Source organism: Mus caroli, unplaced genomic scaffold, assembly GCF_978045245.1.
Source record: "Mus caroli unplaced genomic scaffold, Mus_caroli_1 scaffold_3, whole genome shotgun sequence".
Taxonomy (NCBI): domain Eukaryota; kingdom Metazoa; phylum Chordata; class Mammalia; order Rodentia; family Muridae; genus Mus; species Mus caroli.
Window position 1 is genome coordinate 104,491,021 of NW_028227258.1, and position 22,767 is coordinate 104,513,787.

The window sequence follows — 22,767 nt, forward strand, 5'->3', positions numbered from 1 at the left end:
CTCTATTCGACTCCTGTTTTTATTATAAATTATAAATTTTTGGCTTTGTTGTTATTGTTGATCTTGGAGGGTGGAGGGGAGGTATTTGCTGTGTAGTCCTTGTTGGCCTTTAACTCAAACTACTCCTGCCTAAGCCTTCATAGGCAGCTTTACCTGACAAGGGACTCTGAGGGAAAGACCAGACTCATCTGCAAGCACATGAAAGGCCCTACAAATTTCTTTTCACTAAGCTTTGGCCTACTAAATGTGGCTTTTGTGCCCTCATTCTATGATCATCCTCAGACTTAATGTGAAGAAAACTAACCTGCTAGGGAATAAATATATCACGTTGGCTTCTCGATGAGAACTCAGTCTCATAAGCACGAGGCCCCACTGGCAAGAATAGTTTCTGGCAAGAAGACTCCATTATGGAGGGTTCTTCTGGACTGAAGTGTCAGTGACTGAAGTGTCTGGAGTCTGTGTTGGCAGCCTGACGTCGGCCAGGCAGTCTCATAAAAGACCAGAGGCCATTCCTCAGTCAGCTCTCAGGAGACTCTGATGCTGATGCATTTTCTGGCTTTCAGAGTAATGTGTTGAACACAGCTAAATATTTTAATCTAACAGTCTTTTTAGTCAATAAGTTCAAGACTATTGAGGCAAACCTTTACTGCAAATTATCCAGCAGAAACCTAGCAGTAGGTGCTCCGGTTATCCTCAGTGAAACGGAGGAGCTGGTAACATGGACATAGCCCCAGGTCACACCTTACAAGTGCAGAGTCCACAGGCCAGGGAGTCAGGGTTTAGAAATAAGCAGTGTGTCTTGTATTTGTTGACCTGCATTACTACCCTTGAGAAAGATTAGGCTAGGGATTAATCTCTTCCATACTTAAAATATACTGCACATAATGAATTTTCCCTTTTCAAGTTGCTAGGCAGTAATTTTGAATTAAATTTACACATAAGATGTAAAATATTTAGAAGATAGAAAACTGGGTCTACTTTGGTTCATTAAGAAACCCAAGACTTTACAGAACAGTTAAAACCTGGTATCAGTCTTTGTTAAGAATAAAGGTGGACAAATGAAAATTTAGAGATAATGTGATGATTTGAGGTTTTTGAGCAATTATTCCCATCTGAGTTGTAGTAAACCACATTGTGAAACCCTTAACATCCACCAAGAAATTGCAATGTCTGTTGAACATGTAGTAGAGAGTGATTGTCACGCTGAATAGTAAAAGGTTAAGTCATTGGTTCCTGCTCACAATTTCAAAAGAAAATATACTTAGGGAAACATGTGGGATGACATATGTGTGTGTGAGCCTAGTATATATGTTCTTAGTTCTGAGAATTTAACATAAGGAAATGGAGCTATACAAATTTGTATATCAAAATGCCCATCACACTTAACAGTTAATCAAACTTCAAAACATAAGGTTGAGTATGTTGCCTGGACAGAATAGTTATAAAAGAATGACAGGTTCTACATGGATATGCTACATTGTGTGTGTGTGTGTTACACTTATACTTTGAAGGCAGAAAGTCCAGGTACAGTTATCCTTGGACTAAGTTTCTAGGTGACTATCTTGATTTCCAGTATTTTGTGTTTATTATTAGAATTTTAAATTAGACTCTTAAATAGAAAGTGGATTTTAATTTTATTTACTGCCATATTTTAAGAGCTTATAACTTGATAGGAGCAGATGCAGAGACACATAGCCAAAAACTAGGCAGAGCCAGAGGAACCCAACACAAGGAGGATGTGGGGCTATAGGAGCCAGATGGTTCTAGGACACCACTAGAACACAGCCCACAGAACCAACCAAGCAGAGCTCATAGGAACTCAGAGACTGAAACAACAGTCACAGGCCCTGTATGGGTCTGAGTTAGGTCCTCTGCATATATTTTCTGGTTTGTGTAGATTGATGTTCTTATAGGAATATTCAGTGGGAGGAAGCTGTCTCTGACTCTCTCGCCAGCTCTTGGGACCCTTTTCCTCACACTGGGTTGCCTTGTCCAGCCTTGATATGAGGATAAGTGCCTAGTTTTATTGTAACTTGCTTGTAATGCTGTCTTTGATATCCCTGGGAGGCCTGCACTTTTTTGGAAGGGAAATGGAGGAGGAGTGGATCTGGGGAAAGTGGGGGGTAGTGGGAAGGGCTGGGAGGAGGGAGGGAGGGAAGCTGCAGTAGTAATGTGATGGATGAGAGACAAATAAAAGGGGAAAAAGAAAAAGGTTAATAGTGGTTAGCTACATGACTGTAGAGTTTAAGTGACTATTGAGAACAAATGCCAGTCCTAGCCAGTGCTTTTAAAAGATAATCCAGAAGAACTCCTAACTTAAATGTAAACACACCAGATCCTTGTTTTCAACTATGGATTATGGACTAAAGGCAGTCACACATCTCATCTATAGCTATGGACATAATGACTTTACACTTTTCTCTTTTAACATATTCCAATTTAGGTATGATTTTTTAAATTATTTTAATAGCTATTTACTGTGAGTTTATTGGTAGACAGTGAGCATTGTGTTTTGTAATATTCCTTTTTATCTTAGGTTAAATGAAACAATGCACATGATCTAAATGGTTTAAAAGTTAGGCTGGGGTCTACAGAGATGGCTCACCAGTTAGTAGCACTTCCAGAGGATCTGGATTCAAGTCCAGCAACCACATGGAGGCTTACAACTGCCTATAACTTCAATTCCAAGGAATCCAACACCCTTTTCTGGCCTCCCCAGGTACTGTATGCACAGGGTTCACAGGGTGCACAGATGCAGGCAAAACACCATGCACATTAAAAAAAAAGTTTTAAAACCTAGATCCATAAATTTCCATCACGTTTTAACTTCTATGTAATTACTATACTAAAGTGTTTTTCCAGCCTCTGCTTTATATTAAAGGAGAACAATGTTGTCATTAGTGTATGTTGAACAAAACCTTTTACTTTCCAAACTAAAAATGATATTTTGTATTTTCATATCCATACAAATTTTACATTCTACAAGATATTAACAGTGCTGCCATTGCTTTGTCTACGTCATAAGATTATGACTTCTTTTTCTTATATTTTCCTTAATATCCTAAATTTTCTAATGTTGGTATATGATTTTATGACAAAGTAGTTTATAGAATGAGAAAACATATTTTGAAAAAAGCTATATAGGAATTTGATCTAATTTTACTAGCATTTCCCATAATATTTAAAATATTTCTAGAAAAAAGCATCAATAAAAGAACCTCTATAAAAGTTAAATTTCCCTTTTTAAAACGATTATTTATTTTCTATATATGACCACACTATCGCTCTCTTCAGACACCAGAAGAGGGCATCAGATCCCATTACAGATGTTTGTGAACCACCATGTGGTTGCTGAGAATTGAACTCAGGACCTCTGGAAGAAAAGTCAGTGCTCTTAATTGCTGAGCCATCTCTCCTGCCCCAAAACCTAATTTAAAATTCTAAGGGCTTGACTATTTAAGCTGTTCATCAAGATATGTCTACGTAGGTTAGCTGTGACACTTCTGCAAAGGCAGAAGGATTGCGTTATGTCTACAGTTCTCCACAAGGAGGCCAAAGCTTTGGGGTAGTTACTGTCCAGTAGTAGTTCAACGGTCTTACCAGAAAATCACGGGCTCCAGCCTTCCTTAACACGTCACTGTTAGTAGTGTCTGTCAAGCTACCAGCAGCTGGTGTGCATGAGACGTCGTGGATGGTTTGACCTCTCCAGGCTGAACATCAAATCCTGTCACCTTTGTCACCGACCTATTCTTCATCGGATTAAGACCTGGAAGTACTTTAGTCTTGAAACTAGATAGCCTCTGTGTAAATTTTTCTAACCCTTTTATTCATTTTGAACTGATGACTTGAATTCTATGAATCAATTTTCAGCTTGCCAGAAGTATATTTTATATATTAATTTGTACATTAAGCATAAATCTCTTTTAAACAGAGATCCCCAAATCTGAAACTAAGGTTAATTTTTCATAGTAAAACTTCACTTTGAGACAAGGTCTCACATGTACTCTTGCCTGGTAGCCTGCCTCTATTTCCCAGTGCTGGGATTAAAGATATGTGGCATGCCCAGCTAGCTTTCTGTATTGGAACTTACATCTTATTAGTGTCTGACATGAGGCACGCTGTCCAAGAAAGAATTGTGCCTGGTTCTGCAAACCTGGTGCACAGCCTATGGCTTGGGAGATTGTGGGGAGATCTCGCCCCTGAAGGAAAGTATGCTTCTTCCAACACTGTTGTTTGCCAGTAGTCGCTCAGGGAGGGATGGGGCTTCACAGGCCCTCTCCCCAATCCATAGTAAACTGTAGCCTGGCCAGTTCTGTGCAGATGAACCACAGCGGCAGTGAGTTCATGAATGACAGCTATGTCACATGCAGGAGTCACCTTTTTGCTTTGATTCTCCCATTCTCTGGCTTTTAAGCCCTCTTTGCACAGCCTCTTCCAGGATGTTCTCTGAGCCTTGAAAGGAAGTGATCCTAAATGCTCCATTTAGAAGTGAGCACACCACGGTCACATATTCTCAGTATTTTGGCATTAATGGGTTTCTACGTTAACCCCTGTCCTCTGCTCTCAAGTTTCTCTGATGAAGGCTGGGTACCACCGATACATAGGTAGAAACTGAGTATTTAACATGGCAGTTTAGTAAAACAACTGTAGGCTATCCATAAAGCCTATGACCTCTCCAGCCATGGGCTTTGACTAGGTTCACAGAACCAGACACAGTGTCCTTCTTGTGCAGCAGGCCTCATTTAGCATCCCCATAGTAGTTGGCACTATTTCATAAGTGGAGACATCTTGCCTAGCAAGTCCTTATGACACCTTTCAGGATTCAGAACTGAGTAACGCCATTCATGACGTTTCTTACCCAGTAGCCTGTGTAACACCTGGCATTGTGAAAGAATCTTCCGACTCTGCTCCAGCCTCATTTCTGCAGTGGCCAGAGAATGTGATATCTCCAGCAACAGTCTTACGTTCAAGTGGGCAACCAGGATCCATATCAATGACCTTGAATTGTTTGAATCCCCCCTCGTCACCATTCAACAATTCACAGGAAGTCTCCCACACCTAGCACTGAGCTTTGTGTTTAATATCCCATGGCTTTGGGGAAGGACATTACCCATCCATCGAGGATACCTAGGACCTAACTTTCTTTTGTTCCAATGAACTTATAAAACAAGTAAATATATAGCTTTCCTATCTATCCTTAGTTTTGGTTATCCTTTCGTCGTCCTTCACCCCCTCTTCCCTGTTCCCCCCATCTCCTCTTCCTGTTCAGACCTTCCTATATCCCCCCACCTTTTTACTTAATGCCCACTGTGCTCAACACAGACACACACACACCATCCCACATACATTCCTTTCTTTCTGGCCTTTACCAGCACTCAGTGTTAAGCACACTGCTCTAAAACTGTCAAACTAGTATCAGCATATAAGGGGGAAGATGCAGTGTGTATCTTTCTTGATCTGGGTTTACTCAGTATACTATTTCCCAGATCCATCTTTCACTTTTTCCTGAAATGTTAGTAATTTTATTCTTTACCAGTAGTTAGAATTTCCATATATATATATCACATTTTTATTATCCATTCTTCATTCATTGACATTTAAGCTGGTTCCATTTCCTGGATATTGTGAATAGAGCTGCAATAAACATGGAAGTCCAAGGTATGGAATCCTTGGGTATGTGTCCAGCTGGCTCATACATCACCGTTGTGTTTTCAGGTTTCTGAGACACTGACACTGATCCCCATAGTGGCTTCCTCAGTTTACATTCCCACACAGTGATTAAGTTTTCCTTCCCCACAGCATTGCCAGCATTTGGAATCATTTGCTCTTGACAGTAGCCATTCGAGTTTGAGGAAGATGTTTAACACTTAAAGGATTTATTACATATTTGTGTTTCTTCTTTTGAGAACTCTGTTTAGTTCCCTAGATCACTGTTTTATCAGGTTGTTTCCATTTTTGTTTTAATTTTAAGCTCTTTGTTTATATATACATCAAAATGCTATCAGGTATTTGGCAAAGATTTTCCTTCCATTCTGTAGGCTGCCTCTTCACTTTTTAACATTTTCCTTTGTTGGCCTTATTTCCTGAACATCTGGAGTCCTATACAGAAAATCCTTACCTATTCCTAGATCTATATCCTTTAGTAGTTCAGACTTGCAGATCTAACAAGTACTCAAACCTCTCTATATATATTTGGAATTGGTTTTTGTGCAAGGCAAGAGATAGAAGATTTAAGTTTTATTCTTCTGTATGTGGACACCCAGTTTTCTCAGCCCCATTTGTTGAAGATGCTGCCCTTTCTCCAATGAGTATTTGTAACATCTTTGTTAAAAATCCGGTGGCTATAATTTTATAGCTTTATATCTGGGTCCTAAGTTTGGTCTGTTCATCTATGTATATTTTTGTGTCAGTACCATGTTGCTTTATTACTATGGTAAATCATCTTTAAAAAGAGAAGAAAAGAAAGAGCTGGCAGTGGTAGTGCAGGTCTTTAATCCCAGCACTCAGGAGGCAGACACGGGAGGATTTCTTGAGTTTGAGGCCAGCATGGTCTTCAGAATGAGTTCCAGGACAGCCAGGGCTACATAGAGAAACCTTGGCTCAATAAACCGAACCAAACCAAGCGACAAACCAAACAAGCAAGCAAGCAAACAAACAAAAAACTCAACAAAGAAACAAACTGAGTATAAATTTTTAAAAGAAACAATTCAAAATTAAAATTTCTTTTCCTAGTGTTATATTTCTCTTAAAATACAGCATTTTAAAAAGATAATGAAATGCTCATATACGTGATATACTTATTCTACTACATGATTTTATTCAATTTTCCATGTCACTAAATGCATCTACTGTAAAGAATGTGTTACAACTTACAACCAAATTCCCTAATTCACACTACTTAGGAGATGATTTTGGCTACAGTGCTAACTTTGGTGGGTAAGCCTGACTGCTTGTAAGTAATCAGTAAGAAACCTTGTATCCCATCCTAAGGCGGTGAATGACTCCATCCTCCTCCTTTATAGCACCCTGCATCTATGGTTAATGTAAGAGTTCACCAGAACAATACTTGGTGGCTTTTAAAGTGGAAAACATTTATTAACATTGAAGCTCTCATCATACAAGGCCATATAAAAAGTCTTAGCATTCTGATTATATTTAAGTATATTTTCTACATAGTTACAGAGTTATATAATTTTGCTTTTCATAATACATTGTCTCAATACATTAGGTCTATTAAACAAAAGCACTTATTTTCAAATCCAATACTTGAACAATTTCCTCTGCACATGGTTCAGCAGGGCTAATTAGCATAAGATGCTCTTAATGAAGAGGTATGTGATCTCAATATAACAGTTGCTGAAATTTGGTATTTTTATGCAACATTTTTTTAAATCACAACACAAAAGGATACTGAAATATGGGAAGTAAGGTCCAGAGACATTCCCGTGGAATCAAACTCATAACACTATAGTGGTTTTGAAAACCTTAAAGAATTTGAAGTCTACACCAGACCTTTCCTATGAGGAAAAACTACTTGGGAATAGAAAGGAAGAAGACATAAGTTTCTCTGTGGTATTATGAAGAAAAATCCTAAACTGCCTGTTGCCACTCATTAATCATGACATAGAGGGACTATCAGAAGAGACATGTACCAACCCAACCACACTAGGCAACTTTTATGAAAGTGAGAGTTGTTTTAGCTCATGCTAGATGACCATATCAGACTTCATGTGTAAGACAACATTTGCAGACTGTGATCTAGGTCTTCATTTCAAGCTATACTGAGGATTTTTAAAGTGTCCTGGCTACATTTTGTCATCCCCAGAGAGCTAATTTGATGCCTAAGTTACAGCACCAGTCTGTTACTTGTTAGTGAAGTGGCTGTATACTATTGGAGATAAGTATCAGAGATCAAATAGCCTGTTTCAGGAACTTGATTACACTAGAAAACTAAAAAATAAGTTATTTCTACAGAAACTTCTAAAAGGAGCAAAAAATCAAATCATATGCGCAAATAAACATCATAAGGGCAATCAACCAACCACCGGAAAGTCACACAGTATTTGCTATGTTGTAATCCTGCTCACCGTTCGGCTGCAGCTGGACCACAACACTGTGGTCGGTAATTTCGTCGTCTGCGTCACTGCTGTCGGTCTCTTCATTGTCGTCGTCCTCGTAGTCTGAAGACTCTGTCATGTTGTGATGTGAGTGGGATTCTGACAGAGACCCAAATGACTGGGTCCTGGCAGAAGCTGAGGGTGGAAGTAAAGGGGTGTGCTCTGACACTTGGTTTTCTTCCTGACTGCTGTCTGTGTCAGAGTCCGAGTCACCTTGGGAAGGAACAACCTTTTGTTTGCAGACTGGACAGGTCTTTTTGGTTTTAGTTAGCCAGGGATCTACACACTTGCAATGATAAGCTGTTGAAGCAAAATATACATCTTCAGTACAACAATTCTGTTCAAAGCACTTACTTTCAAATACAGCAGGGCATAAGATGCTCTTCATGAAGAAGTATATGATCTCAGTATTAACAGGTGCTGAAATTTGGTATTTTATGCAATATTTTCTTTTTATCACAACACAAAAGAATGACAATGATACATGAAAACTAAGATCCATAGATATTTCTCTTGAGTCAAGCATGCATAACACTATTGTATGAAGAGACTATTACAGTTAATTACTTGCTGTGTTTATTTAGTATAGTGATCTGTTCACATTGTATATGCATATGAGAAGTTAGTGCATTTTTATAAATCACATCTATCCTTGATTTTTGCATTGCTCTCTCTTCTCCCTGTATACAGAACTCAAAATGGAATTATACACAAGCTCAAAGCACTGTGTGAGTACTCATACCATGGGAACAGGGAAGGATCCTTAGCTTATCTCCATCTTCATATTCCTCCAAACAGATAGCACACACATCGTACTCATCTCCTGTAACAGAGAACTATAAATAAAAATATGCCACAGATTCACTGAAGCTTTACCGACTTCTATTGTAGATGCTTTTTGATTGTCTTTAAATGATACCTTTGTTCTTCTATCTGACTCAAAGAGCTACTTCAAGTTCAGGGACCTGAAGTTTTAAGTAATTAACCTTTTACTCAACTCAGGCAATTAAAAATAGATGTCAGAGTTGTTTACACTGATTGTTTGTCAAAGACTTTCATAAGAGTCACAGTTTCATTAGTGCTTTACTTAAGCATTCAAATGATAGTTTTGAAATATTTTATACTAAAATCAATATTTTACTAAACTCCAAGTCTGAGGCATTTTTGTGGCTGGTGGTGGACTGAATGCAGGTTTGCTAAGTAGGAGCTTTAACCGCTGACTATATCCCTACCTCACCACAAACACATGAAAAAGCACATTAAAACATTCAAATACTCATGTTAAATAAAAATGGATTTAAAATGAAGCAAGTGGCTTCAAATAACCAACATGTACCCATTCTGTGGTGTCATAAGGTTGATATGTAAACAGATGACCAGGGGATAGGTATTTACTAAACGGCTACTTACTCGTAAAGGCCTCACTCCTGTGTCTCACTCTTGTTTACTGCCTTACACTATCTGCTTTCCTTAACTCGTAACTCTTCTAGGATTCCAAGGATACATTTTTAAAGGAAGCAAACCAGTATTCTTTTAGATACAGCTGCTTTTGGGGGGGTAGATTTAAAAATACTTTGTTACATCAATAACTGTTTTAGTTCAGTCCCAAAACTTACTTTAAAAAACTAACTTTTAGGAAATAAAAGAGAGTTTCATTGCCTGACCTACACGGGAAGAACAACTTTGGAAAGTATTAGAGATAAAGCCGCTATCAGGGAAGATAGTCTGGATAGAGAAGAAGGAATGGTTTTATCCAAGCAAGTCATTCAGTATCCTCTAGTCACTTAAACGGTGTAAGAGGAATCCAAATAGAAAGTGGAAAAGAAAATTAGTGTTTTTATTTTACTAGTACCTTGATTTTGCTTACTGTATTGTCAAATACACTCTAACAAATTCATGTGTACACATGGTAGAATCTCATATGGAGTTTGGTCAGAATGGTTAAACAGGTCTTATATTAAAGAGACCTAACAAATTTATGATAACCTATAATTATACAGATTAATCACTAACCTGAATTTTGACATTAGAGTTTGAATACATTAAGCAATTAAATCACAACTGATGTTATAACATGTCAAACATTTAATCTCATTACCTGGTACTATGCCTGCCTATTAGAAGCCATGTGGTTAACAGGGATCAAAGTAGGTAGGGAGAATGGCTTGGGGTTTTCACATGAATTCAGGGTGACTACAAGAGTCCTTATATAGAACTATAAGACATAAATTTGTAGTGCTTTAAGCTATTGCGTTTGTCATAATTTATAACCCAAGAAACTAATAAAGGTAGTTGTGATCTGGGTCATCTTTAAATGTGTATATTTGTTATTTTACAGTCATTGAGTTTTTGTGTCCTGAGAATAGTTTCAAGTAATGACTTCATATTGATCTTATACTTTTTGTTACAGCATTTACTTTACATAAGACTCAAAGATATAGTTTGTGATTGTGGACCAGAATAAACCCTGTATGTTCTGTAGAAAGTCCTTGTAGTCCTGGACTAGTTCTGAAATAATGAAACACACTGTCTTGTCCCATCTTATACGTTTATTTATTTGATATATAGCCTTTTATAAGACATAAATTATGCTTCAGTTTTTCAGAGTCAAAACCAAAAATTCTCAAGATGCGTATGTGTTGAGGGTGTTTTCTGTGCTCCATTGAGATAATGCAGAAGCAGAGTGCTGTGTTTGAAGGCACACACATCTAGATCTCATCCTGGTAAAACTAGACTAGAAGATATCCTGGCTTAATCAATAGGGAACACCAAAGGCCATAGCCATCACATAAGCTATTTTACACTGAGCTCATGGCAGTGTTCACTGAAACTACTTGGGGAAGTTACACAACTTAAATATTTAGCATCTGCTGACTGAATATAAGATTTTTAATTGAATGGGTTGAATGCATTAGAAACATGGAAAATCTGGCTGTACTTTGACTCATGCCTCATTGCTTGTCAAAATGTGGTTTAAAACTGAGGATGGGGGAGACAATGAGAAGGATGGACAGACGTTTTGTCAGTATTAAGCAAATAATGGCAAAAGTAATTATGAAAACTAAAACATTAATTAGTAACTAGGTTATAGTAGTAAAAATTATTTTTAAAAAATCCATATTTTAGAGTAATTACTATAAAATGATATGTTGCTCTTTTCTAATCTCTGATTTAAAAAAAAGTCTTCTATGCATGTTATCTTGGAAAATAACTTTTCAGCTATAGTGGTTAGGAGCCTGGTAACTTAAATAAGAGAAAGTTTCATTTTATTTAAGACTTACTTAAGGAGTTGTTTTGTGTTAGTAATTTTTACTGTCTACCATTTTTTGAGTCTTGTTACATGGCTCTGTTAAGCATTTTTCTTTTTTGTTTTTCCCCCGTTGTGGATATGTGCATGTGTACTTGAGAATGGGTCTCATTTAGTCAGGGTAGCCTCCAAATTGCTGTGTGTCCACAGCTATCCTTCAATTCCTCGTCCTCCTATTTCCACCTCCAAGGTGCTCAGACTATAGATAGAAGACACCAAGCCCACTTAGCATTTTCATACATTCATTTATAACACCCACCCCCCACAACATAGGTACTCTTGGTCACATTTACACATTAAATATAATGTATAATGGGAAGGTTAAGAAACTGTATAAGATCTCACACAACATATGGGAGAATGAAGTGGAAATTTCTGGTGTCTTTGGAGACTCAGTTGTGTCATGTGATGCTTTTTTAGAAGCTGTCTTATGAGAGGATGTTTTGCTGAAAACAGACACATGGTGTTTTTCTGGAAGCTGCCTGGAAAAGGGGCATAGTTTTGTTAGAGTGGGTGCATGTGATGTTTGGAAAGGGACAGAGCTATATGTCATTGGTTCCCTTTGCTACTCTTTGCTGGTCTTCATTGGGCTTTGCTAACAATGCTGTGGCATTGGTTTGCCGTGCCTTCTTTGCTCAACAGCATTTGTCATGACTTCGTAGAGAGAAATATACCTAAGAAATCCTCATGATATTCCAGCTGCCTTTTGCCATGTCCACTGACTCAGGGCGGTTGAGAGCCTCGGGGTTTCTTCTGGATCAAACTATTGCTGATCCGTGAATAGTGTTTGCTAGTGGATCCAACTCCCACTGCTGATTTGTGTGAACTGAACTGCTGATATCCTGACAAGGAAGATTGGAATTGCCCAAAACAAGAACTATTTCTAAATAGGTCCACATCCCCCTTTTGCCCTATTAACCATTGTTTTCCACTACCTCTGGTGGCTGGTGGGCTAGAAGGGAGGTTCGAGCATTAAAAACCCTTATTAAAGTAGGTATTAAAAAATCTAACCCTACAGGGGAACCCAGACTTCCAGCATGTTCTATACTTCAAGGTCTCTGTTGTCTTAGTCATTGTTTTATTGTCTCCTTACCTTTTGATTATAGTACCTAGAATTCTTTTAGTCTGTATATTTTTGTTAGTGTGTATGTGCATATGTATGTATGTATGTATGTATGTATGTATGTATGTATGTATGAGAAAAACCTTGAGTGTTGGTACTTATTATCTACCTTATTTGAGACAGGATCGCTTGTACCCTGCTGCATACACCAGGCTAGCTGACCTGTGAACCTCTGGGAATTCTCCAGTCTCCACCTCTTATCTTGCCAGAGGAGTACCAGGATTAAAACTATTCATTAATGGCTTTTGGGGGTAGGGGTGGGGGTGGTGCATATTCAAACACAGGTCGTCACCCTTGCTTGTTAAGTCTTTTACCCACTGAGCTACCTCCCTAGTCCAGAAGTATTTTAAACAGACATCTGGAAATTAGGAATTTAGAAAATTTCCTAATTAGGAGTTTAGGATGCAAAATACTTTCCAGAGCTCATTTCAAGGCATCTAAATTTGTATATATGCCGGACTAGAGAGGTTACCAGGGTTCAAATTGCAGCACAATATGGTGGTCACAATGGTTTATAACTCCAACACCAGGTGATCTGATACCCTCTCCTCGTTTCTACATACATAAGGTACACATAGTTGCATGCAGGCAAAACACATGCACACATAAAAATAAAGCCTATTTAATTGCACACATCCTGAAATATTGGTGTTCTACTCGAATATTTCCTTTACTTTCTTTGCAATATAAAGAAAGTTAAAAACCTGTTCAACTTCAATACATCTTAAGGCTCTTGGATAAATGATGCTTCTAAATGATTTATGCTTGCTAGCTAGATTATCCTAGAGTTTAGTTAAATCTCAGTTTAAGTCAAGTAACTATAAAAAAAATCAAACAAATCTCCTTCTAAAGAGTCCAGTGGTACGAAATTGATAAGAATACACTAACAACCCTGTAGAAACATTATAGCTAAGGATGTGCTATCATCTGGATCCTGAATGTTCCCCAAAAGCCTTTGTTTTAAAGATTTGTTCGCCAGCATGGCACTATTGGGAAGTGGTAGACAGACCCGACAGAAAGAGACTGGCCTCACATTTTTCACATTGAATGTGTCATCCAACTCTTAAGACAGTAAGACATAACAAAATACTTTCCAGTAGCAATACTAGATATTGTGTCTACTGACAATCCAGATACCCAAGTGTGAAGACTTTATTATGATGGGTTTTAAAGAGTTCTTAAAGAGGAATTCAAATAAGGCCTTAAGTGTAAACTGAATTTTAAAAAGGAGAAGACATTATTGGAACAGTAAAAATAATAAAGCATTTTCAAATAAACACATCAAAGTCATGCAGAGTTATGTAATAAATAGAAGTGGAAGATAAAGTTAAATGACTATAACTGAACTAGATCATGAAAAGCTCTAAATACCAAGATGACTGCTCTATGATAAAATGGTGAATGGCAGAGGGTAACAGAAACCTTTCAAAGTAGAGGAAGCAGTGGACTGAAGCATGTTGTTACAAACCTATCATCAAAGAACTGAAAGGAAATGGGCCTGAGATGTACAGGTGAGCACAGAGACTGTAGGACCAACCCACAAGGTTGGCTTGCAGTAACAAGAATGAAGAGAAAGGATGCAATCCCCGTCATCTGAAATTTTATGAGCAAACACTGCTAACAGCCTAGGGTGAAATAAAAGGTAATGTATAAAATAAAAAGTTAAAGTTTTTGATGGACATTTAAAAGTGTTTTATTTGACATTACTAAGAGGTAACCTGAAATAAGAACAGAGAGACTAGGAGAAAATTAGCCATATAAGCAATACAGACTTTTGTTTTAGTCCAAAGTTAGTAAGATACCTAAATACGATGAGCTGGTCCACACTTTCAGGAGTTTAACTACTTTATTCAAAGCCTAGGTATACTCTAAGCACGTGTGTTAGACAGGGCGGTCCTCTCAGTGGACCACTCCCCACTCTACAGAATAAGGTACTATGGCAGGGACTCACTTTCATGAAGTTATATATAAACTTATACTTGTCCTGGAAATTGATTGGGCCATACTTCTCCTCATTTTCTAATGTGTCTATAATAGTTGATAGACACACATTCATTTACAAATGTAATTGGGAAAAAAATTAATCTTGGTAGCTGAAAAGAATAACCACCCTGCAGGACACAATAGAGACTGTTAGATCACAAGTTTGGGTTTCTTTTTCTGCAGAAGTTAAGATATCCTGAAGCTCACCTGACCTACAGGATTTCAAAGATTTTATACCTATCATGGCAGTACAGTACTAGTCTTGTTTACTTTCAGGTCACAGAAATCCCATATTTGAAAAGACAGTTTTGCATTGCTTTTCCTCATAACTAAGCAAAATGCACAGCACAGATATTATCAGGGAAGTTAAGTAGGTTCTCATGGTCAGATCCAAGTGGTAGAATGAGGTCCTGTGATTCATTCTTTCTATTACAGCATTCTGGGGGAAATACTGGCCAACTAAAGAATACTGACTGCTCAGCAGGGCTGGAGAGATGGCTCAGAGATTAAGGGCACTGACTGCTCTTCCAGAGGTACTGAGTTCAATTCCCAGCAACCACATGATGGCTCACAACCATCTGTAATGGGATTGGATGCCCTCTTCTGGTGTGTCTGAAGATAGCTACAATGTACTCATATACATAAAATAAATAAATCTTTAAAAAAAAGAATACTGACTGCTGCTTATGCCTCCATTCCTATGACTGTTGTCTTAATACAAAGCACGAGTAATGCTGAACTCTAGAGACAAGAGAATTAAGGAACCAGAAACAAAATAAAATGATTTGTGATGCTATGGGAGTTCTAGTGCTCTGTAATTCCTGAAGTAAAGAGATTGATGGAGGGAAGATACAACAACATTCCTCACTGACTTCTGGATCTACTTAGATGTAGACACATGTGAGTATCCCATTGTTTTCCTTAACATATTTGCAAATTGGAGGAAATTTAAAATATACATATATAAAATATGCCACTATACAACTTAATCTTCAATTATCAGGCTCAACAATTTCAGTATTTTAAAAAATCTTGGTTAGATCTACTTCCAATGTTTTCTTGAAAAAAATTAAAAGCCAATACTGAGACATATCATTTTATTAATTATTACTATATATACATAGCAAGTAAGAGCTTTAAAAACATAATCACAACACTATTATCATGCCTAACAAAAATGAATGACAATTTCTTAGCATCTAAATTTATTAATATCACTCAAAGCAAATTCAAATTTCACCAAACTATTCTAAAAATACTTTTTCACAGATGATTTGTCCTAAGCAGGCCCACGCTCTCAGCTGCCTGCTCCAGCCGCTATGCCAGTTCTTCCTAGCATACTGCCCCCTTCCCTCAGACTCTCCCTCTAGAACTGTAAGTTGCTTTTGTCATGGTATTGTCTCACAGTAACAAAAACCTAACTAAGACACGTATAGATCTATGTCAGTTCATTCTTGAATTATTCATCTGGGGTTTTAGAAACAGTGCTCTGTAGCTGTTTCCTCTGAACTATAAAATTCATGCAGGGAGGACTGGGATTCAGAATATCCCAGAAGCTCACAAGACCTCGAAATTCATAGGAACTCACATGGCCCTTCTCAAAGAGTATCTATGAGACAGCAAGCAAGCACAGGAGATGAGACCCTGTTAGTGGAGCTATCTGCTAGCTATGTGTAGCACTTCAGAGATGCAGCTTTTCTGAGTCGTTGTCACCCATGCTGGCATGCACTATATAGTAATGGGACTACCTTTGAGTCACCCATACTCCTGAAAGTAACCCTAGTGAATTCACTGGTCCACTACACTAGAGTAAGGTAGTTATTTATTTGATCTGTAATCCATGCATAAATGTTTATTCATGTCTTCCCAGGAAAAGCTGCACAACCTAATTGGCATGTGAATAGGGGCTGATGGATGAGTTGGGGAGAAGTGTGGCCTATGGGATGAATGCTAAAATGTAACTTCGGGTGATCAGTCTGTGGGTGGAGCATATGTGGGGGTAATCTTGATATAGCCATTTCCCCTATCTGATATGAGACTGCTGTGACTCCTTGCTACTGTGACAATTACATGTTACCAAGAAGGAGAGATACGATAGAAAACCAAGGCCAAGCCACCTGAGAGTGGGCCACTTAGAGTGGCCATCTTCTGTGTAGTATGAGAGGCCATGCCTCCTTGATGAACACAGGCCCACCTCCATCCCCAGACAGCTGATGAACTGAGGACTATGTTGCAGTCCATAAAAGCCCAGATGAGATCATATCCAGTTTATCAGCATGGGTTGCTGTGGGCCATAAGAAAAAAAAATGTAACTAAGATTCAGCTATCTGCCAAGAAGGAAAATGTCAGAGTACTAGACGATCTACAACGGGAAAAAGTCAGTAAGTATTATCCTCTGATTTGGCAGGAAAGGTGGAAAAAAGGAGAAAAAGAGATCAAGGTGTTGGCCTTCTGTTTCCCAGAGTTGGCAGGATGCAAAGAAAAGAACACAAATTAGATCTCTGCCAAGGAGCTCTTGTTGAAGTTAATCACCAAATACATCTGACCTGCTTAAACTGGGCAAGACTGAATACCAGTGCCCCCTGACAGTCGGTTTATGATGCTGTGTGGCATGGGCGCAGAAGGGATCAATATGAGTGCCATGGAAGTGGAGACACAGTATTATAACCACCCTTGAGACAAAGATTGGATAATCTGAGATAATACAGAGGAGATCAGTTTCTGACGGACTGGCCCATACGAGTAATTAGGAGCACATGCTATTGATGGCTGAGGGCTCTATGAATCCCAGGGACAGGAAGGCAATAGGGAAAGGACAGCTGTTACTGAGCAAACTGGGCAGCAAGAACTGATGGAGTGGTGCATGTTAGGACTCTTTCACATGACAGAAGTTGCCGGCCTGGGGTTGAAAGTATTGGCTGCTGTTTAAAGGCCCTGGTTTGACTCCTAGCGCCCACATCGGAATTTACAACAGTCTATAGAACTCCAGTTCCAGGAAATCTGATGGTTTCTTCTGACCTCAGTGAACACCAAGCATTCATAGAGTACATATACATACACTGGGGAAAAACACAAAATGTATTACCTGTTTAAAAGGAAGAAGAAAAAGAAGTTGTTGGGAGCCAGTGTCATAGCTCAGCAGATATAGGCACTTGTCACCAAGCCCCTTGACCTAAGTGTGATCTGAAAGCTCACATGGTGGAAGGAGAGAATTGGTTCTTGTAAGTTGTCCTCTGACCTTTACATGTGTCCTGTGAAAGCTGTACTTGCCCCACAAACAAATATAAAATGAATGTAGAAAAGAAAAAAAAAAGATTTTTTCCCCTCCTTTTAGCAATGACCTTGGGACTAGAATAGGGCTTTAGTGGATTTGCTGGGCTTCATGGCAGAATATAATCCTTATAAAGTAGGAGGGGCTCTGGTAGATCTTATTGGCAGGCCAGCATGCAAATGAAATTTATAAAGTTATAAAGCAGTGCAGAGGAGCTAAGAAAAGCAAAATAAAAGGTCCTATCTGGGCCATTTGGAAGATCAGTGTAGTAAAACCTGTCTCTGGAGTGCCTGAGCAAAAGATGAACAGAAAAACAAATTCTATTTGTGAGTTTCTGGAGGGCAGAACAGTTCAGAAAAAATATAAAGTGATAAAAAATAGTGCAAATGAAAAATATTAAGCTTGTCCTAGGGATATACAGTTATTTGTACCCTCCCCCCCCCCCCACACACACTATAATATTCTGTATCTATTTCTCCCTGTTACCAAAAACAAACAAACAAACAAACAAAAAAACCATTGTGGTTAGAGCTTGTTTACCCAGACTGGGGCTTTCAGCAACTAATTGTGTCAATGAAAATGAAAGGGCCACAGGTTACCCTGGGCTTATCAAACCTGGGGAGCCAACTCCAGTGTGAGGCACAGGAGATTTGCTCTTGCTTCCCCTTGGGCCTGATCCAGGCTAAGCAGCACAAGCCAGCCTCACCAACACTGCTGGGTATTTAGGGGGTTGCACAGAGGCTTTATAGCAGATGAAGCAAAACACCAAGATAAGGAGACCAAATGGCTCATGGAAAATGACTGAGCTATACAGAATTGGATGGATCAGTGCCCCCATCTATGCATCTGTATAAAACACAATTGATACAAGTTATAGGATCTTTTCAATGGACTTTGTGAATGCTTTTTTTTTTAATAGCATTTAATAGCAACACAGCAGCTGGCCTACAGAGATTTTGCCCACCTTCTGTAAATACTAACCCTTTGGTGTCTTACAGATTTGGAAAGGTATCTGAAAGGATGGTAAAACTATCACTTTAAGTGTTTGACTGAAGTCACTGTACATAGGTAGAAAAGGATACTCCCAAGAGCCATAAGGTTGCTAAGTAAAAATCTTAAGTCCCAGGAGTAGGTTGCCTTCCTATTACTTGTTGGCAGAGGAATCAATCCCCTGATAACCTACAAACCATAAGGTTATTCCCACTACTGTTGGCTGCACATCAGGGTTGGACAATAAGATCCTATTTCTAAAGATGACACACACTTTGGCTGTAGCACACAGAGAAATGAGGCTAAGACCAAGCTGAAAGTTCACTCCATTTTCACTATAGTATCAGAGTATACAGACTTCTGAGGAAGAATTGTTGCTGACAGTCCTGCTCAAATATGGATGCTGTGTGCTGTACTAACAACACACCAGGCAAGCTGAACATACTGGTACAACTGTGGCATGACTATTACGGGTACAACCAACCGCTTTTTAAAATTAGATTTTTGTTTTATAGGGTGTTTTGTTTTGTTTTGAGACAGGATCTTGCTGTCTACCATTAGCCTGGAAATCACTGTATAGACCAGATGGGCCTTGAACTCATATAGATCCACTGGTCTCTGTCCCCCAAGAGCTAACATTAAAGAATGCTCAGAGAAAGAAAAAAGGTGAGGGATAGACTTTTTACTGTTTAATTTAGGTGCTATTTCTCTTCAAAAATCCTACAATGGCTACTCATCTTAGAGGAAAAGATGCTTAAACCATTTTAACTCAGGGTAGTTTCAACATCTTTTGTTTTTCCATCTTTTTATTACATTGTGTGTGCGTATGTGTGCATGCTTTGTGTGTGTATGTGTGTAAGTGTGCACACACATAGAGTTAATTCTCTCCTTCCACCACATAGACACTGGGGATTAAACTCGGTTCATCAGACTTGGCAGCAAGCACCTTTCCCTGCTGAGCTATCTTGTCAGCCCTCAATACCAACTTCTAAATTAATATTTTGTTTCAGAAAAAAAAAAAAGATGTTTTTAAGCTAGGTCCTGGCACTAGGGGATGGGGATGGAGGCTCTTACCTCTCACCAAGAAGCTATCTACAATTAATACTTACTTGTAAAGGAAAAATGAGTTTTCTCCAATGGAATCTCACTAGGTATATTAACCATATTTAAGGACAGGCCTCATGCTCAGGAGTAGTTTGCAACACAAAGCAAGCTCAATGCTATTTTTTGTATATTTTTTGACTCATATTGCTTTGTTTGAGCATTTTGTGTGTGTGTGTGTGTGTGTGTGTGTGTGTGTTTTGTGGAGTTTTGAGTGTGTGTATGTGCATGTGTGTGCCCATGTGTGTGTATTTATCCAGGGCTTTTTTGTTTTGGTTTTGCTTAAAGAAAGGACATGGAGTTGGTTCACTGAGGCAGTGAGGGGCCTGGCAGACACTGGAGGAGGGAAAGCATGATCAGAATATATTGTATGAGAAAACTTTTTTTAACTAAAAGATGGGGTCATATTCAAAACCATGGAACTTTTAAAAGTGATCTCTAGAAGCAGACTGTCATACTGGGTCTGATCTATAAACAACTTTAAATAACTCACCTCACATGTTCTGCAGTTTTATAGCATCTATGTCCTTTTAAAAAATGAAATTCAATGTTTTCCCAGTTTCTATTGTTATATTTATAACAAGATAAAATTATAAATGGTAATAAAACATTTAGCTATATGGAAAATAAAGCTTTGCTTTTTCATTATTCATTCACTGTCTTATTTATTTTATTTATATGGGCAACATCATTTGCATGCCTGATGCAACAAATGGGTACTGGATTTTCCTGGGATATACCATTCACAGATGGATGTGGGTCTGAGGAATTAAATCCCAGTTCTCTTGGCAGAGTGGCCAGTGCTCTTAACCACCAAGCCATCTCTCCAGCCTCTAGAACTCTGTTTTAATGTCTTCTCTATTTTACCTTCTTTAAACAGTCTTTAAGCAGAATATTTTATTTTTATTTTTTTTAATGTAGACTGAGATGTACTAGCCATAATGATTAACAAGTATACACCTACATCTGAAGCTCACTTAGCACAGAACACTGGCTATAGTATAAATTCCAGACTCCTTCCCAGCTCTGTCAATACAGTGCAAACCTCTGTAAACCTCTATTTCCTTGCATATAATGGAAAGATACCAATGGTACCCATTTCATATTAGTATGAAAATTACATGACATGCAAACTGCAAACACGTAATAGCTACCTATGGTTTTAAGAGCAATACAGCAGCATATATCACAGCATTTGAGAACATAGGAGGAATGTCAACGAGGGCAGACTGCCTTAGTGAAAGAAAGTATTCTTTTCTCTGATAGTGTACAGAGTTACTGGCACATGGTGGTGGCAGTGTATATCTCTCCCCGTTTTCATTATTAAGATTTATACCAATCCCATACCTCCTTCCTGCCTTTACCAGGCTACCAGTACATAAAACATCTTTCCCAAATATTCATTATGAATGTTAGTGAGTGAGTGTTAAGAATGGTATATAGTAGAGACTCAGAACGTGGTATTAAGTAAATATGGCAATCATGTATTCTGAAACACTAAATGTTAATATTTAGGACACAACAATATTCACTTACCCTTTTTAAATTTATGTACAGGAAGCTTTTTAAGTTGATCTTTACGAAGTCTGTTTCTTCTGTTTCTATGTCTGTCCTGAACAAATTTTGTGATCTATAGATGGAAAGAAAGAAAAAAGACTGGTCAGATATTAAATATACTAATAAAAATTGACATTGAAATAAAAATAATCTCTTTTAAGTTTCTGGATAGCTGCTGTAAAACCAATTTAATTTATTTCAATCCTAATGACAACACTATTGATTAAACCATTAAGCTCATGGTGATTTGTTAATTTATCTATTATAATTTGAATTTATTATTAAATACATTTTAACTTCTTAAAATTTCTACAATCCTTATTTATGTATCTGTTCTGTATGTATATGTGCATACACACATGTGCCACAGTGAGCATGTGAAGTCAGAGGATATCTTAGAGAAATGTGTTCTCCCTTTCTACCATCTGAGTCCCAGAAGCCAGACTCAGGTCACCAGGCTTGGCAGCCCAGTCATTAAGAGAGAGCACTTGCAACTCTTGCAGAGGACCCAGGTTCAGTTTCCAGCACCCACATCAAGGCTTACAGCCACCTGTGACTCCAGTTCAGAAGAGGATCCAATGCCCTCTTTTGGTGTCCATATATAAAATACAACTCAGAAAAAAAAAAGAATAAACAATCAATATACTCAATAGTTTACATAAATCTCCAAACATATACTGGGAGATGACATAAAGAGCACAGCTCTGAATTCCATTAGTATAACAAACCACTGTGAGTAAAAATCAAGTTTGTGGTTATCTAGGCATGCGAGTCATAGGGACTAATAAGGAACAGAAAACATTTTGTGGTGGGTGATGGACATCTCATCTTGATTATAATATTGAAATTAGTATAGCTGTGTTTAAATACATATATATTAATTATATAAGTGCTAACATTTATTATGATGTAGAACTTAAATGTGTGATTTATTTTATGTCAACCATACCTTAATATTTTAAATGTTTAAAAAAAACAACTAAGACATCAAAAATAACCAGGTTTTATTGAGGCTAGGAATATAATTCAGTAGTAGAATGGTTGACTTATTTATACAAGATTCTTTCATCAATCCTTGACTCTAAAAAGAAAAAAAAAATCCAGAAATACAAGCTTTTAAACCAAAAGCAAAAATTATGGAATCCAAATTTACATAAAAGAAAGCTGGAAAATATGCAGCTATGAATCCAAACACGGCGATAGCTGCTGTCAATGGAGTAAGTCCATCAGTTTTTAAGGACGTGTGTAATTAAAACAATCCAGCTCCATGCTGTTTACAAGATACAGTTAAACTGAAGCTACCTTAAGGTTTATTTAA

General features: G+C 38.0%; 1 protein-coding gene across 2 annotated transcripts in view; it reads right to left on the reverse strand.

Moving 5' to 3' along the window:
• Window positions 1-7,070: 7,070 nt before the first annotated feature.
• Window positions 7,071-22,767, reverse strand: part of Rnf13 (ring finger protein 13) — a 94,445-nt gene continuing 78,748 nt past the window's right edge. For both annotated transcript variants that reach the window (XM_021154153.3, XM_029473720.2), the window contains 3 exons: window positions 21,429-21,522; window positions 8,860-8,940; window positions 7,071-8,417 (listed from right to left, as the gene is read on the reverse strand). In XM_021154153.3, coding sequence (XP_021009812.1) covers window positions 8,053-8,417; window positions 8,860-8,940; window positions 21,429-21,522 — 540 coding nt within the window. In that variant the 3' untranslated portion in view covers window positions 7,071-8,052. The remainder of the gene's footprint in view (window positions 8,418-8,859; window positions 8,941-21,428; window positions 21,523-22,767) is intronic.